Source organism: Silurus aristotelis (genome assembly GCF_946808225.1).
Source record: "Silurus aristotelis genome assembly, chromosome: 3".
Lineage (NCBI taxonomy): Eukaryota > Metazoa > Chordata > Actinopteri > Siluriformes > Siluridae > Silurus > Silurus aristotelis.
In genome coordinates this window covers 11,813,988-11,837,638 of record NC_139576.1, presented here as the reverse complement: position 1 = coordinate 11,837,638, position 23,651 = coordinate 11,813,988, and the positions used below count along the sequence as shown (strand labels likewise).

The 23,651-nt window shown below is 38.2% G+C and overlaps 1 protein-coding gene across 1 annotated transcript in view; it reads left to right on the top strand.

Annotated features, from left to right (window-relative positions):
* itgbl1 (integrin, beta-like 1) overlaps nt 1-23,651 on the top strand; it is a 72,925-nt gene that overhangs the window by 7,352 nt on the left and 41,922 nt on the right. Inside the window, exons 3-6 of the mRNA XM_083537064.1 lie at nt 9,171-9,317; nt 10,873-10,995; nt 13,278-13,418; nt 17,567-17,707. Coding sequence (XP_083393190.1) covers nt 9,171-9,317; nt 10,873-10,995; nt 13,278-13,418; nt 17,567-17,707 — 552 coding nt within the window. The remainder of the gene's footprint in view (nt 1-9,170; nt 9,318-10,872; nt 10,996-13,277; nt 13,419-17,566; nt 17,708-23,651) is intronic.

Genomic DNA, 23,651 nt, shown 5'->3' with positions numbered 1-23,651 from the left:
GGCTGTGTGCTTCGGGTCATTGTCATGTTGGAAGACCCAGCCTCGACCCATCTTCAATGCTCTAACTGAGGGAAGAAAGTTGTTCCCCAAAATCTCGCAATACATGGCCCTGGTCATCCTCTCCTTAATACAGTGCAGTCGCCCTGTTTCATTTGCAGAAAAACACCCCCAAAGAATGATGCTACCACCCCCATGCTTTACAGTAGGGATGGTGTTCTTGGGATGGTACTCATCATTCTTCTTCCTCCAATTACGTTTAGTGGAATTATGACCCAAAAGTTATATTTTGGTCTTATCTGACCACATGACTTTCTCCCATGACTCCTCTGGATCATCCAAATGGTCATTGGCAAACTTAAGACGTACCTGGACATGTGCTGGTTTAAGCAGGGGAACCTTCCGTGCCATGCATGATTTCAAACCATGACGTCTTAGTGTATTACCAACAGTAACCTTGGAAACGGTGGTCCCAGCTCTTTTCAGGTCATTGACCAGCTCCTCCCGTGTAGTTCTGGGCTGATTTCTCACCTTCCATAGGATCATTGAGACCCCACAAGGTGAGATCTTGCATAGAGCCCCAGTCCGAGGGAGATTGACAGTCATGTTTAGCTTCTTCCATTTTCTAATGATTGCTCCAACAGTGGACCTTTTTTCACCAAGCTGCTTGGCAATTTCCCCCTTAGCCCTTTCCAGCCTTGTGGAGGTGTACAATTTTGTCTCTAGTGTCTTTGGACAGCTCTTTGGTCTTGGCCATGTTAGTAGTTGGATTCTTACTGATTGTATGGGGTGGACAGGTGTCTTTATGCAGCTAACGACCTCAAACAGGTGCATCTAATTTAGGATAATAAATGTAGTGGAGGTGGACATTTTAAAGGCAGACTAACAGGTCTTTGAGGGTCAGAATTCTAGCTGATAGACAGGTGTTCAAATACTTATTTGCAGCTGTATCATACTAATAAATAGTTTAAAAATCATATATTGTGATTTCTGGATTTTTTTTTTTTTTAGATTATGTCTCTCACAGTGGACATGCACCTACGATGACAATTTCAGACCCCTCCATGATTTCTAAGTTGGAGAACTTGCAAAATAGCAGGGTGTTCAAATACTTATTTTCCTCACTGTATATAAATGGGCAGTACATTGATATCAATGATATACAAAATAGTAAAATCTATTCAAGAACATTATCACTGTGTCTGTATTTCATAGCATCTGAAACACTCTGATATTATAATAATTTCAAAATCAGAACTAGTTTTATTACCAAGTATGCTTATACACACAAGGAATTTGACTTGGCGTCAACAGCTTTCAGTGCAATTCTTCTAGATTCAATTCATAAAACCCTATCCCTATAATTAATATTATACACTATATAGACTAAAGCATTGGGACACTTGGCTTTTTCAGCCATATGTGCTTCTTCCTTAATTTGTTTGTATATATAGTCTTGGGATGCAGTAGCATTCAATTTCCCCTTCACTTTAACCATACATGTTCAAGCATATCAATGCCCCCAGAGTGAGCTCCGAGAAGATATGGTTTATATGGGTTGTAGTGTAAAATCTTGAGTGGCCTGCTGTAGAGCTCTGACCTCAACCCATCTAAACACCTTTGGGATGAATTGGAGCACTGACTGCACCCCAGGTCACCTCACCTTACATCGGAATTAAACATTAATAATGCCCTTGTGGATGGATGAGCTGAAATCCTCCAACTTTGCAAATGTAGTAGAGCATCTTTCCAGAAGAATGGAGGTTATAATAAATTTGGATAAATGTTAAATAGGATCTTCTTAAAGCATATATGAATGTATGAATTTTCTAGTCAGGCGTTTAAAAAAATGTGTCCATACTGTCTATGTATACTGATCATTTCTGCTTTGGAAAGAACATGAAAATAGATCATTAGGTTTGCTGACCAGATTTGTACTTGGATTTTCTGCTCACAGTTTTTGGTGCAGATGTTTGTACGATGGAATTTAGACAGGAAAAATTGCAATTTGCATGCAGGTAGAGGTTCATCTAAGATTGACTTTTGTTTTTAAAAATGACCTAAAAAAAAAGAATAGGAAACAGGTGTGAACACAAGTGTGCTCTAAATCAGTAGAGTGTGAGTGGTACAATGTGTGTGCTTGATTCGGTTCAGAACAAAAGTGGTGTCCAGTCTCTGAATGTGACAGCAAACCATTCAGAAAACCACTACACCCACACTGCACTTCAAAAGAAATCCCCATATAAAATTTGATTATACAATCTGTTGTTATACAATCAAGTGTTTGTTCTGGTCAAACATCAAGTTTGGATTTTTTAAACCAGCGCTGAGAACCCACTCTAGCAATGTCTTCATTTAATTTCCTCTCACTTAAACTAGCACGGCAGCTTTTCCAAGAGGATTCCCATTAGCAACCAAGATGAATCACTGATCTGCAATTTGTCTGATGAGGATGTATGTCCTATAAATACTGTTCTCAGCTGGTCGGATGAGTCACCCGGTTCAGGGGTGTTGTGCTGCTGTCGTAGTCCGCAAGAACAACTCCTAGACATGCCAAACTCCTGGGGGATACTAGATAAATTACAGCCCCTGTGGCCCAGGCGTGTGGATATGGTGGACAGCGAGGCCCACGCTCTTCCTCTGAGCAGTGAGTGGGTGCCAATTAATGTCTAAGTGACCGGTTGTGTTGGTAGGCTCACATGCTTGGCATGAATGATGCCTGAGAAAGTGTGCGATGACAGTGGGAGTAAAATTTTGAGCAAAATAGATGTTAAATATTAGCTCTTGTGTGGGCCACAATGACTGAAATGTGTGGCCTGTTTCTCAGTTCTCTATAAAAATGAAATGCTCCATAATTAACGGTAATCAAGCTCAATAAGCAATGTCATATGATGACCAAAAGGATTTGACATTTTTGCAGTTGTGCTAATTATACAATACCATAGCATCAAATACAAAAGTACAAAGAAACTTGTAAAGCCTGATAAAGTAACGATAAAGCATGATGAGAAATTGGTACCGATTGACCAGACACAGGGACTGAGCTGGGAAGGATGTGCTGCAAGAGCAATAAAGGATGGAGATGGAAATGTGTTGACTAGTGAGGAGAGTGTGTTGAGAAGATGTAGGGAGTATTTTGAGCAGCTGATGAATGAGGAAAATAAGAGAGAGAGAAGGTTGGATGATGTGGAGATGGTAAAGCAGTAAGTGAATAGGATTAGTAAGGAGGAACTGAGAGCAGCGATTAAGAGGATGAAGAGTGAAAAGTCGGTAGCACCAGATGACATACCAGTAGAAGCGTGAAACGATTTAGGAGAGATGGCAGTGGGGTTTTTAACAAGATTGTTTAACAAAATTTTGGAAGGTGAGAGGATGCCTGAGTAATAGAGATGGAGTCTGCTGGTACTGTTTTTTAAGAATAAGAAGGATGTGCAGACCTGCAGTAACTACAGGGGAATAAAACTGATAAGTCACACCATGAGGTTATGGAAAAGAGTAGTGGAAGAGAGTAGAGGTGACCATCTGTGAGCAACAGTATGGTTTTATCATGAGGAAGAGCACCACAGATTCATTATTTGCTTAGAGAAGGTCAGAAGGAGTTGCATTGTGTGTATGTGGATTTAGAGAATGCGTACGACAGGGTGCTGAGAAAGAAGTTGTGGTATTGTATGGGGACATCAGGTGTGTCAGAGAAGTATGTGAGGGTGGTTCGGACATGTATGAAGACAGTGTGACAGCAGTGTAGTTTGCAGTAGGAACAGCAAACTGGTTCAAGGTTTAGGTTGGACTGCATCAAGGATCGGCTCTGAACCCTTTCCTGTTTGCAGTGGTGATGGACAGGTTGATGGACGAGGTCAGACAGGAGTCTCTCTAAACTATGATGTTTGCGGATGATATTGTTATTTGTTGTGAGAGTAAGGAGCGGGTTGAGAAGAGGCTGAAGAGGTGGAGGTATGTGCTGGAGGGAATGTCAGTAGGAGTAAGACAGAGTACATGTGTGTGAATGAGAGGGAGGGCAGTGGAGTGGTGCGGTTGCAGGGAGAAGTGGTGTGAAGGTGGAGGAGTTCAGGTAACTGGGGTCAACAGTGCAAAGTAATAAATAGTGTGTTAGAGAAGTGAAGAAAAGAGTGCAGGCAGGGTGGAGTGGGTGAAGAAGACTGGAAGGAGTGATTTGTGATAGAAGGGGATCTGCAAGAGTGAAAGGGAAAGTTTATAGGACTGTGGTGAGACCTGCGATGTTGTATGGTTTAGAGACAGTGGTATTGATTAAAAGACAGAAAGTGGGGCTGGAGGTAGCAGAGCTGAAGATGTTGAGAATTTCATTGGGAGTGACAAGGATGGACAGGATTAGAAATAAGTTTATTAGAGAAACAGCATATGTAGGACGTTTTGGAGACACGGTGAGAGAGGGGCGATTGAGATGGTTTGGACATGTGCAGAGGATGGACATGGGGTGTATCGATAGAAGAATGCTGAGGATGTAGTCGCCAGGAAGGAGGAAAAGAGGAAGGCCAAGGAGGAGGTTTATGGATATGGTGAGGGAAGACATGCAGGTAGTTGGTTTGAAAGGGGCAGATGTAGAGAACAGGGGGGTATGTAGACAGATGATCCGCTGTGGCAACCCCTAATGGGAGAAACCGAAAGAAGAAGAAGAAAGCATGATGGGAATGCTGTTAAAGGAACATCCCAAAGTTGATTATTTCTCTTATACAACAGCAATTTGGCAAGACTACCAATTTTGTATTAATCAAACAACAATATGTCTTTTTTATCCAATACTAATGACTGTGTATTATAAAGCTACACACTCATTTCCTCACCAGCCTGTTTTACAAAGCACTGACACTGGATACACCTTCTTTCTAAATGAAGATCACCTCACAGAAAACTGTTTGTTTATGAGTGTGTGTCTGAGGTGGTTATTACTCTAGAAGAACACTGAGTGGTCTGCTTTGACTAATCATGATGAAATTCAACAGCACATGGTACAGCAAATATAATTCCCATAAGCTTTTCTTTTAAAATCGTTTTTCCGTTTATCCTTTTTCTTCTTCCAGATAATTGTTAAGCCCCAAACATCTTTGCAAGTGAATTGTTTGAAGTAGAAAATACATTAAAATTAACGGCATTTGGCAGATGCCCTTATCCAGAGCTGCTTACATTTTTGTCATTTCATACAACTAAGCAGTTTACGGTTGAGCGCCTTGCACAAGAGCCCAGCAGCGGCAGCTTGGTTGCCCTGGGATTTGAACTCACGACCTTTCGTTCAGAACGTGAACATTTAAACACTGGGCAACCACTTTTATAATTTTTTTATATTTGTTTTGTATTTTGCTGAATCCAAGATTAGCTCTAAAGCATTGAATGATTGCGAGAAGCAGCTAGGCCACTTCAGTAATGAGATCAGGGCTATTTGTTACTGACTGATTGATGGGCCTTTATAGAGATGTCAGATTTATCTGATGGATTAGAGTTCCAAATGATTGAAGATGCACTATATGCTTTGGATACAGACGAGGAGCAGAATTCACAAGTGTATGTGCATTATAACAAGTCACTGATAATTACTAATGTATTTTTTACAACATACGTTAGATATGCATATATATATAAATATGTGAAATATAAGAGTTAAAATGTATGCATCCTTCCAGGGTCTGGAATAATGTTTTAATTTTATTCATTAGGTTTAAGTGTTCCTAATACAAGGCTCTTCTCTGTTAGTAAAAAAAATATCCAAAATAGATTTTTTTTTTATTTTATTCAATAATAAAACCCAACAAAATAGTTCTATTCTTTTTATGTTTATATACTATTGAGCACTTTAGGTCTCCTGGTGGTCTAGTGGTTAAGATGCAGCGCTCCCAGCGCTGCGACCCGGGTTCGATTCCCGGTCAGGGAACCATCCCCAGCCACTCTTAGTGCCGGTCCCAAGCCCGGATAAATTGGGGAGGGTTGCGTTAGGAAGGGCATCCAGCGTAAAACGTGCCAAATCAAACGTGCGGAGGATCCGCTGTGGCGACCCCTAACGGGAGAAGCCGAAAAGAAACTTTATACTATTGAGCACTTTCATTTCTGCTTTGGTAAAGCATTTTCAAATATATTAATAAATACCACATTTTCTTGACTGATACTTATGTCAATACCAGAACCTTGATTATTGGCCAATGCCAAAACCCATTCAATAAACTTGAAGAAAATAATATTATTACCTTTTTCTCATAAAGCACTTCATGTAATAATAATAAAAAAAAAAAAAAACATCCTACAAAACAACAGCATTTTCTCATTTAGTTCATCTTTTACACACAAAAAGTACTCGCAAAACAAATATAATGACATTAATAATTCATGATATAATAAAACCAATATAGTAATGCTATTTTTGTTACAGAATTCATGGTAACTCATTCATCTAAGTATCAGCCTGGTAGTGAACTTGGTTTTTGGATCTGTGCCATCTTTAATACAGAACATTCTTTATGAATAATGAATGATTGCATTTTTTTTTATTGCTTCTATTTGTCCTACACTGTTGTTTTAAGCCAGCACACTGTATTTCTTCTTCAGCCATGCATTAACACATAAATTATGTTAAGTGTCCACTTATAATATATATAATTAACTAAACTGACAGCCTGTAGTGCTGCATTACAGATGTGAAGATCACTGAAGTCCATTAGGCCCCACTAAATCAACATTATGCCATCGACCATTAACACAAGGTCATCATCGGAGACAACCAAGCACATAAGAACCATAAAACATGTCAAGAATCACCTGTTAAAACCATCCATTACTGTAGGTTACTACAGCATATTCCAAAAAGAAATCCTGAAGTACCATTATTAACCATTTGAAAAGCAACAGAAATCAATAAAAGCCACCAACAGGATTTGCGAAGTGCGAGAGCAAGATGGTGCATTCTGCTCTTGAGCTCAGAGTCATGTTGCATTACGGAGGCAAAGGTGGAGTGTGTGATTAAAGAAGGGCTTTTGATTATGTGAGATTAAGCTCATTATTTATTTATTTTTTTCCATTAAAGTGTTTCATGCTTTTAGGGGAATTAAAGCACATTGACATTGTTTGCCCAAGCGTGCAGGATACACATAAACCAAAGCTAGCTCAACCTGAGCTCCACATTAACGTGCAACAGAGGCTTGGAGTCGGTCCGTTTTTTTGTCTTAACCTTGGAAGGAGAAGAAATGCATTTCAGGAGGCATTCATTTTCATTATGTGTTTGCATAATTCATAATGCAATCTACAGAGCAAGCAGTGAAGCCACAAAATATATTTAGAAGCATAAGGCTTGGGCCAAAAAGAAGGCAAAATTAACCACTCAGAATAATAGTAATAATAATAATAGCCATTATTATTATTATTTATGATTTTAAGTATTGTTATTATAAGAATACATGTACAGCTACATTCCTAACACAGTACTGTTTACTAAGGATTTACAAGTTATATTATCTGTATATAATAGTAGATATATTACCTTGGGAACAGTTATATAAAACGCACATATTTCACACATTTGCACAATGCTGCTATTTGCACTTCTGGCAGATGCACTTGGTGGCTAAGGACCTGTACTATTTAATGACAAATAAAGTTATGTTTATGCATATCTCTATCTGTGTACTTTACATGCACACTACCTGCTTTTTTATGTATATAATCAGCAGCCTTGGGAGTGTGAAATGAGGTTTTCTGAGCTGACACTATTGAGAAAGAATTGCCTACACACTAAAATACTGAAAGTTAATTTTGTGTTGTTATGGTTCTACTTTTAGACATTACGCCCAGAGAAAGTGATTGTTTATACACAGCAATATGTAAGGTTACATTCAAACACAAACACATTTGTTTATTTCAAAGGGTTGTACTTTTTTTTACATAGATTCAGCATGGGACTGAAATTGCAAAATGTATATGTGCCAAGAGAAGCATGTCAGGGATCCACCTGCCACGCCCCCTTTGGTGGCTTTCTATGCCTCCGCTCGCCATAGGTTTAACCACGCACACCTGGAGCTCATCATCACTCATGCCTCCACTCTCTCTGAAGCTCCAGGTTTAACGAGGCACACCTGAAGCTTATCATCACTCCACCCCGCTCCTACATAAACCCCTCACTCACATTCACGTTCGTTATTGTTTATGTTGGACTTCCCGTACTGCATGGTTTCGCGGTCCGGCGTTCATACAGGACTCCTCCCATCCGGTTCATTTGGACTCCAGAATCCCGTACCGGCTGCGCTTCCCCTCCCTGTGCATCTCGGGTCAGCTACGCCTCTCCCAATGCGCTAATCGGACTATCTCTCTCAACCGAAGGACTGCCGTGTGCGTATGTGCGCGCGCGTGTGTATCTCTCTCACGCATGCCATTAAAACCTGAGCGAACTGTACTCCGGCTTCTGCCTTTTGTTTCGCTCACACCCTGACAAAGCATTTACAGTACATTTGAACCCAAATTTTACCCACACTTTGGCTAGATATTCAATCCTGGTTTTTTTTTTTTATTATTTACAATTTATTATATATTTACAACTGCACACACTTTGTTTAAGGCAAGTCAGTTAAGGTTATTGTGTTGTATACCCTATTTGTTTTATTCACTTTATTAAATATAACCAATAAATTTACTTAAAGTTTTTTAACTTTAAGTAAATTTGCTTAGTTCATTCATAAGCCAAAAAAATTACAAGTTTAATTACATTGTATTTATACATGTTAAACCCAAGTATAAAAAAATATTAGTTTGTATGAATAATGTATATGGCAATCTGAAATCAATAAAGTAAGAATTGGATGGACCTAAACACTCACTCACAATCTCACACACACACACACACACACACACACACACACACACACAAACAGAGAGAGAGAAATAGGTTTTCCCTAGTAATGCACAGTAAAGCTTAAAAGAAAGGAGTAGTGTTATTGGCTTGTACATCAACAGCTACTCCAAATGCTTAACAAATCAGAAACCTATTACAAAATCGATCTCAGAGCTCAGATGTGACCCAGGGACATATTGTCACTCTCCACCCAGCCATTTCATTTTCCATGTGGGATTTAGGAATTTACCTTCTATACCAAATAATCAATAGCTATAAAGTTATAGCTATAAAGTTTGTGTGTGTGTGTGTGTGTGGTTTGTCATTGCAGGTCATGGAACATGTGACTGTGGTAAGTGCATCTGTGATGATGAGTGGTTTGGAGAAGCCTGTCAGTACCAGGAGAATTGCAAGCTGTCCCAGCAAAAAAGCAAAGACCTTTGCCGCAACGCTCAGGGACTGGTGTGCTCCAAAGCAGGTGAGGGGGGGGGGGGGGGAGAGAGAGAGAGAGAGAGAGAGAGAGAGAACACATATAGCTTGAGAATCTGAGCTAGGGATGCTTTCCATCATCTATTAGAATTATAATTATTAGTAACATTAATAATAGTAAGAATTTAATATGTAAAACAAACATTATACATACAAAAGTATTGGGACAATTGACTTTTTCTGCCATATGTAGTTTTTCCTTAATGTGTTGCCACAAAGTTGTAGGCACAAATACAGTATGTCTTGGGATGCACTAACATTAAATTTTCCCTACACTTGAACTAAGAGACCTAATCCTATTCCAGATTCCCTGTGCACTCAGTAAGCTTCATGACATTATGGTTAACATGGGTTAACCTGCCTTCTCACCCTACATTGGTACCTAATGTTACTAAAGCCCTTGTGGCTGAATGAGCAGATCCCTTTATTCAGACGTGGCTTAAAACAATCCTCTATGCAAAATGAGCAACATTTCAGGTTTACACATAACCTCTAGGCAGAAGAACAGGGTTATAGGATAAATGTTTTAAAGATAGGATTTATGATTATATCTTTTTTTTTTTTAAATAGCTTGTAAAGCACTAACTTCAAAACAGCATCAAACCTTTTATTGATATATTTCGATAATTTAAATCAGGTATCAGGGGCTTTTTGCTGTATTCTTTGCATGTTGTTGCCAAATGTGAAGAGTTAATGGACAGGCAATGTGAAGGTAATTTATTCAAACAGCTGGTGATTATGAAAGTTACACCTAATGTTACTGTTAAAATTTGTCTAAGAATCACATAAACTGTGCAATTCCAAAGCTGTCATCAAAGCCTGTATAATTCCTGTCAAATCCTCAAGACCTACTGAGCCTTCTTTATCTTTTAAAAAAAATAGAAAACTATTATAATCTTGAAAGAACACCTTTAAATTTATCACCAAAAAAAGTTCTGTTATTAGAAGGAAAACAGTGAATCATTGGGAATATTTTTAGTACAATTATTTTCGCCTGTTATTCTACTTATGAAATTGGCACCCTGTATGGCCTGAATGAACAGATACATCAGATGACAGTCCTTGCTGAATCAGTCCTCTGCCTCTGGCTTGCTTAGATCCACATCTCATTCTCATTACTCTTCCTGGTATTATAAAAATAGAGGATATACAAGGTATTTAAAGCAGTTTTATGCTGAACTCTATCAGCAACTCTTTCAACGTAGTCTGCGTAATCCAGAGTTAGGGGTGGGTGTGTGTGTGTGTGTGTGTGTGTCTAATTTATTCTGAGGTAGCAACTCCAGCTCCCTTACTTTTACTACTCTGTGTCTCTCAAGTCCATCCTTCTATCACTTTAGTGTGTGTGTGTGTGTGTGTGTGGATGTTTGTAGTCCAATGCCTGTGGGGTGTTTATATGAATTTGCAGGCAGGTGTCAGGTGTCTGCTTAAAGGCTTGTGTGAACTATGTGCATGTCTGTTTGTATATGTGCATGCCTGCATGTTGAGTGATAAGTGGTACTGAAAGGATGGCTATGTATGGTTGTGTGTGCGTGTGTTACATACAGGAACATGCCACTGCGGCAGCTGCATTTGCAACAATCCCGATGGTAAAAGTCTCATCAGTGGCACCCACTGCGAGTGTGATGACAACCAGTGCCTAGATGAGGATTCAGGAGAGGTTTGTGGAGGTACGCCTCACTAATCATTCATATCTACTTCTCTTTATCACATCTCCTAGTGTCACACTGGACGAATATCGCAGAATCAATTTGATTGCTTTTGTACCATAGCACTGTTGACATCTCTAATCAGAGCGTGTTGATTTACTTTCTATAACAGCAGGGCTCTGACACTGGTTCCGGCTGTAACACGAATGACTGGCTTTTAATAACACGCTCGTTCTAATGCGTTTTAGTTTCCATAGTAACATCTAATTCACGGACCAGACTCTCCACACAATCTGAGCCTAATTATAATTAAAAATTAAAAATAAGATTTAAAAACATGTTTATACAGTTGTACGGTGTTCTTTGAGGAGACATTTATATAACATTTATGGACAGTGTCCTGAATTTTAGTGCTTCATAACAAATCAGTTTTCTCCCTTAGGAAACTTTTCAGGACAGAGGAGTTTGTGCTGTGTTTTCTCTGTAATATAAATGATTGTTTATAGCTCCTATAAACTCGTCTCCCAGGCGTACAACATAAAACATATAAGAATAGAAAACATTTAACAATTTACAAACAGTCATTATGTGCAAGAATGTGCAATAAAATCTTCTTCTTCTTCTTCTTCTTCTTCTTCTTCTTCTTCTTTCGGTTTCTCCCATTAGGGGTCGCCACAGCAGATCATTCGTCGCCATACTCCCCTGTCCTCTACATCTGCCTCTTTCAACCAAACTACCTGCATGTCTTCCCTCACCACATCCATAAACCTCCTCCTTGGCCTTCCTCTTTTCCTCCTTCCTGGTGGCTCCATCCTCAGCATTCTCTTACCGATATACCCCATGTCCCTCCTCTGCACATGTCCAAACCATCTCAATCTTGCCTCCCTCACCTTGTCTCCAAAATAACCTACATGCGCTGTTCTTCTAATCAACTTATTTCTAATCCTGTCCATTTTCGTCACTCCCAACAAAAACCTCAACATCTTCAGCTCTGCTACCTCCAGCTCCACCTCCTGTCTTTCACTCAATGCCACTGTCTCTAAATTATACAACATTGCAGGTTTCACCACAGTCCTATAAACATTCCCTTTCTATCAAATCCCCTTCTATCACAAATCACTCCTGCCACTCTTCTCCACCCACTCCACCCTGCCTGCACTATTTTCTTCACTTCTCTAACACACTCTCCATTACTTTGCACTGTTGACCCCAGGTACCTGAACTCCTCCACCTTCTCCTCCTCTTTTCACTGCAACCACCACTGCACTCCACTTCCCTCCCTTTCATTCACACACATGTACTCTGTCTTACTCCTACTGACTTTTATTCAGAACGTGCAATAAAAATAATACAACATTTATGATACATAATAGATCAGCGTAATAATGAGGTCAAGGTCAGGTACTAAACACTATCAATCACAGTAGAAAAAAAATACTATTAAACCGTATGTTGTCGCTGTGGCAACATGCTCAAGCATAATATTTATTTTAATGCTTTATTAAATGTTGTGTTTAACACTGTACATCTGGGAAACAAGTTCATTTGTTTTAGGAGCTATAACAAATGATTTAATCTCTCTGGACGTTAATTAGACAAGGAAAATGTGCGATATCTTATGTAATGCTTATCTTTATGTATATATACAGTACAGTATCTCATTAAGATACTTATTCAGTCTATTAAAAAGCTTTGATGCTACACTATATACTGTACATCCTTTTTTGTGTAAAGCATACAAAGGATAGTATGAGGCCAGAATAAGGGATTGGGCTGTTTAACCACCGACCCCCCCCCCCCCCCCCCAAACTCCATTGGATTAGTCCACATTACTTTTGCTGCCCAGTGATTTTTGATGCAAAATAATTTTCTTTGTTCCATTCTTTTAATCTGGAAAGAATATATGCATATATTTGTTCTTATTCTTATTATTTTATATTGCTAAGGTTAATTATATCTAATAAAGATCTAAACTCTGAGGCTTTGCAGCCCCAGTTGGTCCACTTCAATTAACTACATTGAGTTAATTTGGGAAATGAGTATTCTGCTTTGCTGCTGGGACTTATCAGGAGACAGTCCTTCCACCATTTAAAAAGGTTCAGCAAAAAATAAATAAATAAATAAATAGAAGCTTCAATTAAAACTGCATTGAAATGACTGGCTAATATGCAATGCGATGTTTGTTTTTGGGGGACAAGATATGAGAGAGACATTCAACTCTGAGACTTACCTACTGTAGCTGTGATGTTTTTTTTCTCTCTCTTTTTCTCTCTCTCTCTTTCTCCTGTCATCTTTGGTTGCAGGCCATGGAATGTGTTACTGTGGAAACTGTTACTGCTCGGCTGGTTGGCATGGAGATAAATGCGAATTCCAGTGTGACATTAGCCCATGGGAAAGCAGGCGGAGATGCACGTCTCCAGATGGCAAAATCTGCAGCAACCGAGGTTCGTTGCTTCATGCAGCATCACTTGCGCCATCCTGATTCTGCTTAGGCAGCTGATAGAGGTGCTATTGCAGTTATTTCATAGTGTTATTACAGGAGTACAGTAGAGGGGTTTTCCTGAGGGAAGGCACATGGACTGTGTGTTTGGCTTAGTGCCACATCTCAGCCTCTTACTGCATAAGTAACTTGAGTCTACAGGTATAGATGACAAGGGGACCCCATTTGGCTCTGTTCCCAGACTAGTGAAAAGTCAGGAGAAGGACTGGTACAAAGAAAAAAAATCTTCTAGGGCATCACAAGTCAATGACTACAAGTGAATGAATTGGTAATTAGTCAGTGCTGTGGTGGGAGAAAATGTTTGGCCTGGCACTATATCACAGTTATTGGCACAGAAAGGATACACTGCCTGGTAAAACTAACAAGTAGGTCTTTTATGCATTATGCAATGCAAATCATAGTGTTCATGCAGAAAATGCAAAATGCAAATGTCATCTTTCTCTGTGCCATTGTATTTAAGCCATTTGGTTCTGGATTACTCTGAACTCTGAAGTCAGAACGGATTCTGCCAGGCAGTCTTCAGCAAAATGTTGTGAAGTGAGGTTTATGTAATGCCTGTAGTCTTGTAACTCTGAGAAATTATCTTGCTCTTTCTCTTTCTTGGTCCCTCTCTGAACTGCAAACATCAGTGGATGCTTGAAATGTTTAGATTCAAGCAAGGAGATCAAAAGGAGGCCATTTTGTATAAACTAGCTCAGTGGGTAAACTAGTTTAGATTGGAAGGTTATGCATTCAATACTAAACTGCCATTAGTGGCAAGACCATTGTCTACATAGCTTTATAAACATAGGTCACTCTAGATAAGGCCGTCTGCCAAATGCCATAAATGTAATTCCAGATTGCTTTGATAAAATATCAGTGTTTTAGAAAATAGAACCATTTTACAAACAGTCCTGTTTTGGTGAGTCTGTGTCCATTGTAGCCTTAGATTTGTGTTTTTAGCTGTAAGGAGTGAAATCCAAAGTGGTCTCAACTTTTGTCCCCAATCCACCTCAGGGTTTGGCATGTTCTGCATTATTTTTTTCTCACCACGGCTAAAAGCAGTGGTTCTTGGAAATACTAAAGACTTACCAAAAACTGGTTTGGCTATTCACCTCTGACCTCTACCATCAACATGGTACTTTGTGCACAAACAGCTTAGGCTGAAATGATTCTTCGAATAATAATGAATACAAAAACGCATCAAGGCGTTGATCATTTTAATCATTTTACTACACACAAAGCACTGTTTCCACACGGACCATTATTACTGACGCATCACCCCGCTAAACTCTGGAGTTTGCCCAATTCCGACTTTTTTTCTCTCAATTCTGAGTTTTTAGCCAATTGTGCAGTGTCACCCTCTCTGTAGTGCCAGAAAAATAAACAAAAATAAACGAGAGAAATAGTTGTGAAAGGAAGGAGGAAGACAGTGAACAATGACTTTCTTGGTTGGCAACTGTTTAGATACAAGCCCTTGTAACGCGTTGAGTAAGGGTGAAGGGAGAGCTCGCTTCTGGCATGCTATTCCCAAAATACCGCTATGCTCCTAAAGGAAGCGCGACATATTTCACCCGTTATACCGTGTGTAACGTGTCTTTCGTTAAAGCCTGTGTAAAGTACATTAGTGTAGACGGCTTATAAACAGGTGCGGCTTATTTATGTTAAAAACAAAAATATTTGTAAAATTCCGTGGGTGCGCTTATAGTCTGGAAATTACGGTAATATGGCAATTAAATGCACTAAATGAATTTAGTTTTCAGATATTCTTGTATGTAATTTTCTTGTATGTAAAAAAAAAAAATAAAAAATAGGAAGTTTTTTTAAAAGGAAACAAATTACCGGTTCGTCTTTAGAGACCCATCTTATTTTAACTTTTATATTTAGTATTGCTCTTTAATAAAGAAAAAGTACTTTTTATCCAATTACTCGATTATTTCATGAAATAATCAGTAGAATACTCGATTACTAAAATAATCGATAGCTACAGCCCTACAAACAACTAAACCAAAATACACCCAACATTCATGTCACAAAATCACTAAAATAGATTTCTCTTAATTTTAAAGTTTGATACTTGACTTGTTTCTGCATGATTGAGTTACTGCCACATGACCAGGTGTAGAGGTGTTCCTACTAAATGTTCTAACTTCTAATATTAATTTCAAAATGTGATTTAAATACAAATGAAATGCACCATTCAATGCCCAAGCTTACCTTAAATGCAAAATAAAATGTACACCCTTAAAGATCCGTGAGATTTTAAACACACAATGAGAAACGTTCAGACCAAAGCGTTTCAGAGCAATTTTGCATTGCGTTAAAAAGAAAAAGAAATGGCACGATGTTTGTTTGTTCCAGAGCAAAAACAGAAGTGCTTTGTCTCTTTTCAGCCACTTCTATTTTAGTATTCTTTTCCCAGGCTTCAATTACCTGTTCTACTTTGCAGTTGATAGCTCTCAGTGGATTGCTGGTATCTAGTTAAATGCCAACATCCTTTTACATTTAGCCATTCAACCTTTTAGTCCCAGAAATAGCTTATTCATTAAATGTAAAATTGAAGTGTCAACAACCCTAAAGTACAGGACAAATGCTAAAAAAGCTGCATTCAGAAAAAAAAATCTATAATTGCCATTGAATTAACAGTAAGTAACAGTATATAGTTAATATACTGTGCATAGTATGAAAAGTAAATTTTTTGTGGCTAGGCTACTAACAGGTTGGTAACAAATACATTTAGAAATCAAACCCCAAACACGTACAGAACAAATACATATTGGATCAACATAATTAAAAATGTGGTTGATGCTCATCCAGTACATTTAGTAACCTGCAATGGATGCTACAGCAGGGTGCCATGGATACGCATTAACACATTTATTCCTAGGGAACAATATATAGAAACCCAAATGGGTAGAATATGGAAAACTCCTCACAGATAAGAACCCAAGCTCAGAAATAAACCATCATCCCTGCCGCTATGAGGCAACAGTGCTACCCCCCACAGTCAGCCAGTCATTATATAAATATGCTGATGCTCCTTAATGAAGAAAAACGATGTAAATGTACTACATCAAAGAAGAATAAAGTGTATTGAGTACACACAGGATGTAAGGTTATTGCAGGTCAGACCAGTGGCAGCAGCAGAATGAGGCTGGCAGATGGCAGGGATATCCGTGTGCTCTCTCTTCACTGGAGCAGATGAGAGAAAATAGGATTTTGAGTAGTGTAGCAGCTTGGCTTGAGTGCATCCAAGTGGAGGTGTTTCCCTTGACTCTGTTCCTCTGTGAATCTATTCCAGAATATTTTTGGAGATGGTTGAAGCCATTTCTCCCCTTGAACAGCATTTAAGTTATTCACTATTAGAAAAAAAACACCTATTAAACTCTAATTATTTAGGTTATTTATATCAAAGTTGTTCAAAAAATATTTATTGTCAGTGCTGGACAGTAACAAATGTAAGATTTAAATGTAATTTGTAATTGTATCTGTATTTTACTGAAATATTTGTATTTGGGGAGACTTCAACTTTACTACATTTCAAAGTCAAATATCTTACTTTTTACTTAACTACACTGTAAGAAATCAGTTACTTTTTTTTTTTTTTTTTTGAGTGGATAAAAACTGGTCAAACACACAGCAAGCCACCAATCAGGATAGAGCTCTCTCTTTTTTTTTTTTTACGTGTTTTGATTGCCGCTTGGTATCTACTGTACTTAGCACGAACACAGTTCAGCATCAGTTCAACAGCAAGCAGAACATTTTGAGTCTAATAAATGATGAAAGAAACTCCTGACTCGAAGTATTTTTTTACTCTTTTTTTACTTGCTGTATTTCTACTTTTACTCAAGAACATGCTTTGTGTATTTCGTCCACCACTCTTCAGTATTCACTCCAACTTATAGGAGAATATATGTAGTTACAAGAGTGACTATTTGATGGTTAAAAGCATTAAACAGTGCAGAAACCACAGATTGACCAGTAGTTGTATGTAAGATGTATATTTGTAAGATTTTGGTTTCATGAAGTTTGTGAATATGCTCTATAAAAAGTATAAAGCTTGGTATTGTTACACTTAGCATTCACTCGCACTTCTACTATTTTTCTTGGCAGGGACATGTGTATGTGGAGAATGTACCTGCTATGATGTAGATCCATCAGGGGACTGGGGTGACATCCACGGAGACACATGCGAGTGTGATGAGAGGAGCTGCCAGGCCACATATGACAGATACTCCGATAAGTTCTGCTTTGGTAAAACAAGCTCTTTTTTTCTTTAAATGTTAATTGGATTTGTTTAAATTGTCTGTTTAAAGTTTTTTTTTTATTTGGCATTAACTTGGGTAAACCTGTGCTAAGCTCTAGTTTTTTGACAACTTACAACATTTATAACATTCTTAACTTGAAAGGTTTTCAATTTTATGGGTAAATAATTGGGTTATACCTTCTTCCAGATGAACAAACTAGTGGTTTGTAAGAGTCACATAATTAATCTTGTGTATATGATTAGGTGGATATAAAATTTAAGTTGAGGAACGGGATCTGATTTGATGTAGCCTGTTTGCTTTCCTGGCAGTAATTGGATGATCAGTCTTTAGAGATTTGAGTGTTTGGAGGGAAGATTAAAAGCCTGGGCAGATTAGAGAATACCGACCTTGTGAGGTCATTTGCCTCGGCTTTAAAAATTAAGCTTTGTCCAGTGACATAGATACCAGGTTACTAGTGTTCAAGTGATATTGCTGTAAAGTTGTTTCTCCTAGATCCATATATAGTATATATCGCATATATCATCCCATAATTGCCAGCATCCTATTTAAAGTGCCCTACAAAGACTCCCTACAGAGAAAAACCATTTATTTATATATATATATATATATGTGTGTGTATACAGTGTGTGTGTATACAGTGAGGAAAATAAGTATTTGAACACCCTGCTATTTTGCAAGTTCTCCAACTTAGAAATCATGGAGGGGTCTGAAATTGTCATCGTAGGTGCATGTCCACTGTGAGAGACATAATCTAAAAAAAAAATCCAGAAATCACAATATATGATTTTTAAACTATTTATTTGTATGATACAGCTGCAAATAAGTATTTGAACACCTGTCTATCAGCTAGAAGTCTGACCCTCAAAGACCTGTTAGTCTGCCTTTAAAATGTCCACCTCCACTACATTTATTATCCTAAATTAGATGCACCTGTTTGAGGTCGTTAGCGGCATAAAGACACCTGTCCACCCCATACAATCAGTAAGAATCCAACTACTAACATGGCCAAGACCAAAGAGCTGTCCAAAGACACTAGAGACAAAATTGTACACCTCCACAAGGCTGGAAAGGGCTACGGGGAAATTGCCAAGCAGCTTAGTGAAAAAAGGTCCACTGTTGGAGCAATCATTAGAAAATGGAAGAAGCTAAACATGACTGTCCATCGCCCTCGGACTGGGGCTCCATGCAAGATCTCACCTCGTGGGGTTTAATGATCCTAAGGATGGTGAGAAATCAACCCAGAACTACACGGGAGGAGCTGGTCAATGACCTGAAAGAGCTGGGACCACCGTTTTCAAGGTTACTGTTGGTAATACACTAAGACGTCATGGTTTGAAATCAAGCATGGCACGGAAGGTTCCCCTGCTTAAACCAGAACATGTCCAGGCACGTCTTAAGTTTGCCAATGACCATTTGGATGATCCAGAGGAGTCATGGGAGAAAGTCATGTGGTCAGATGAGACCAAAATAGAACTTTTGGGTCATAATTTCACTAAACGTGTTTGGAGGAAGAAGAATGATGAGTACCATCCCAAGAACACCATCCCTACAGTGAAGCTTGGGGGTGGTAGCATCATGCTTTGGGGGTGTTTTTCTGCACATGGGACAGGGCGACTGCACTGTATTAAGGAGAGGATGACCGGGGCCATGTATTGCGAGATTTTGGGGAACAACCTCCTTTCCTCAGTTAGAGCATTGAAGATGGGTCGAGGCTGGGTCTTCCAACATGACAATGACCCGAAGCACACAGCCAGGATAACCAAGGAAGTGGCTCTGTAAGAAGCATATCAAGGTTCTGGCGTGGCCTATCCAGTCTCCAGACCTAAACCCAATAGAGAATCTTTGGAGGGAGCTCAAACTCCGTGTTTCTCAGCGACAGGCCAGAAACCTGACTGATCTAGAGAAGATCTGTGTGGAGGAGTGGGCCAAAATCCCTCCTGCAGTGTGTGCAAACCTGGTGAAAAACTACAGGAAACGTTTGACCTCAAACAAATGCTACTGTACCAAATATTAACATTGACTTTCTCAGATGTTCAAATACTTATTTGCAGCTGTATCATACAAATAAATAGTTTAAAAATCATACATTGTGATTTCTGGATTTTTTTTTTTTTAGATTATGTCTCTCACAGTGGACATGCACCTATGATGACAATTTCAGACCCCTCCATGATTTCTAAGTGGGAGAACTTGCAAAATAGCAGGGTGTTCAAATACTTATTTTCCTCACTGTATATATATATATATATATATATATATATATATATATATATATATATATATATATATATATATATATATATATATATATATATATGTATTTGTTTCAAATGTACCTTAAATTAATACTTTTCAAGTCTAATTAACATGGGCATGGAAAAATACAGTTGCTATATGCAAATGTATATTTATTGTTAGTGAATCTATACTCAACATGCATAAAACCAAAATATTCTTTTAAATGTTTTAAAGTAATAGTTTTTTTAAATTACGTAAATCAGGACACCAAAACGGTTTCAATTGCCAGATATGTGCATTATGGTGGATTTTGGTGCTTGATTTGAAACTTGCCGCATCAGTAAAACTAATGTTTAGTGATTAAAAATACGTTTTCGGTGGAGTTTATTATGATTTTTTTTATTATTTCTGACTAAAGAAAACGTCGCCTCTTTTATATGTATTTATTTATATTTTCAATAAAAATGGTTGAACTGAAATGCGCACTGCATTAGTCACGCACCATTTTAGTATAATCTCCTCAAGGGACAATACTGTAGAAATGAAACTTGGATATATTTTAGACTTGTCAATGTGCAGCTTGTATTGCAGAAAAGATTTACTGTCCTCTGAAAATAACTCAATACTGCTGTACAAGCTGCACACTGACTAGTCTAAAATATATCCAAGTTTCATCTCTACAGTATTGCACTTAAGAAAAATAAAATGGTTGCTGAAATGTGAGGGATGCACTAACTTTAGTGAGATACTGTATATTGGTTTATAGTTTGGGAAGCCACATCTTCTATCTAATAACTGTTGTTATATTGAGTTGGGTGAGTTACTGTCTTCTTATGCTGGGTGTGAGAAATTATGTATTTATATATTTATAATAAATTTTTTTTAATCAGAGGTTGAGTGAAAGTGCTATGCATAACATCATAACATTACATTAAATAACATCTTTGAACGTGGCATGCCTCATATGAAAGACAGATTGTTCAATAATAGAATTAGATACAGAAAAACACAGAACACAGAAAAAGCTTAAAATGGCAATGGAGAACAGATGATGTAAGAATTTAGTGTTCTGGTAGAAGCATAAATGTGGAGACAGTCATTTACCAGGGAACAAAACTAATAGACTATTTTAAAAATATATATTAAGTATAAATGTAATTCTGATTAAAGATAGTGGAGAAATTTCAAAATGGAGAAATATGAATATAATTTTTTTTTTTTTTATATTTGTCCCTTTTTTCTCCAAATTACCAAACTTGACAGAGTAAACTTAAACAATTTTGGGACAGTGACATACCAAAATGACATTGAGCTACAATTTCATGGTGCTCAGCTTCAAATCTTCGAAAGACTGATAACTCAACCTGACAAAACAATCTAGGTCATGTAACTCAAACTACATCAACCCAACATCATGAGTGATTAATGTAGGATTATATAATGAGACGCTTGCACAGGCATCATGTAACCTTATTAACACTGTAACACTATAATCCCTGAGTAATTGTTTTGCTCAAGAAATAAGGAGATGATGACATGATGTATGTGGAGTAATAGCCTGAGAAACAACAGTGGTGGAAATGCAGATTTGACTAAAACAATAAGGGTGGAGCTGTATTTCTTTCATGTGTTATTCAGTCTTTAAGACTCCTCCTTCAGTAAACATGGGACTGCCAGATTAGCCTGAGCTCACAGACATGAGGAAAGAAAGAAAAACATACTCACATCTGTGTTTAATCACAAGGCATATCTCAACAATCTTACTTTACTTTACAATGGAAACACTTGCGAGGAGTAAATTTTTGTTAACTGTTTTTTTTATATATATATATATATATATATATATATATATATATATATATATATATATATATATATATATATATATATATATATATATATATATATATACAGTGAGGAAAATAAGTATTTGAACACCCTGCTATTTTGCAAGTTCTCCCACTTAGAAATCATGGAGGGGTCTGAAATTGTCATCGTAGGTGCATGTCCACTGTGAGAGACATAATCTAAAAAAAAAAATCCAGAAATCACAATGTATGATTTTTAAACTATTTATTTGTATGATACAGCTGCAAATAAGTATTTGAACACCTGAGAAAGTCAATGTTAATATTTGGTACAGGAGCCTTTGTTTGCAATTACAGAGGTCAAACGTTTCCTGTAGTTTTTCACCAGGTTTGCACACACTGCAGGAGGGATTTTGGCCCACTCCTCCACACAGATCTTCTCTAGATCAGTCAGGTTTCTGGCCTGTCGCTGAGAAACACGGAGTTTGAGCTCCCTCCAAAGATTCTCTATTGGGTTTAGGTCTGGAGACTGGCTAGGCCACGGCAGAACCTTGATATGCTTCTTACAGAGCCACTCCTTGGTTATCCTGGCTGTGTGCTTCGGGTCATTGTCATGTTGGAAGACCCAGCCTCGACCCATCTTCAATGCTCTAACTGAGGGAAGGAGGTTGTTCCCCAAAATCTCGCAATACATGGCCCCGGTCATCCTCTCCTTAATACAGTGCAGTCGCCCTGTCCCATGTGCAGAAAAACACCCCCAAAGCATGATGCCACCACCCCCATGCTTCACAGTAGGGATGGTGTTCTTGGGATGGTACTCATCAATCTTCTTCCTCCAAACACGTTTAGTGGAATTATGACCCAAAAGTTCTATTTTGGTCTCATCTGACCACATGACTTTCTCCCATGTCTCCTCTGGATCATCCAAATGGTCATTGGCAAACTTAAGACGTGCCTGGACATGTGCTGGTTTAAGCAGGGGAACCTTCCGTGCCATGCATGATTTCAGACCATGACGTCTTAGTGTATTACCAACAGTAACCTTGGAAACGGTGGTCCCAGCTCTTTTCAGGTCATTGACCAGCTCCTCCCGTGTAGTTCTGGGCTGATTTCTCACCTTCCTTAGGATCATTGAGACCCCACGAGGTAAGATCTTGCATGGAGCCCCAGTCCGAGGGCAATTGACAGTCATGTTTAGCTTCTTCCATTTTCTAATGATTGCTCCAACAGTGGACCTTTTTTTCACCAAGCTGCTTGGCAATTTCCCCGTAGCCTTTCCAGCCTTGTGGAGGTGTACAATTTTGTCTCTAGTGTCTTTGGACAGCTCTTTGGTCTTGGCCATGTTAGTAGTTGGATTCTTACTGATTGTATGGGGTGGACAGGTGTCTTTATGCAGCTAATGACCTCAAACAGGTGCATCTAATTTAGGATAATAAATGTAGTGGAGGTGGACATTTTAAAGGCAGACTAACAGGTCTTTGAGGGTCAGAATTCTAGCTGATAGACAGGTGTTCAAATACTTATTTGCAGCTGTATCATACAAATAAATAGTTTAAAAATCATACATAGTGATTTCTGGATTTATTTTTTTAGATTATGTCTCTCACAGTGGACATGCACCTACGATGACAATTTCAGACCCTCCATGATTTCTAAGTGGGAGAACTTGCAAAATAGCAGAGTGTTCAAATACTTATTTTCCTCACTGTATATATATATATACAGTGAGGAAAATAAGTATTTAAACACCCTGCTATTTTGCAAGTTCTCCCACTTAGAAATCATGTAGGGGTCTGAAATTGTCATCGTAGGTGCATGTCCACTGTGAGAGACATAATCTAAAAAAAAAATCCAGAAATCATAATGTAAGATTTTTTTAACTAT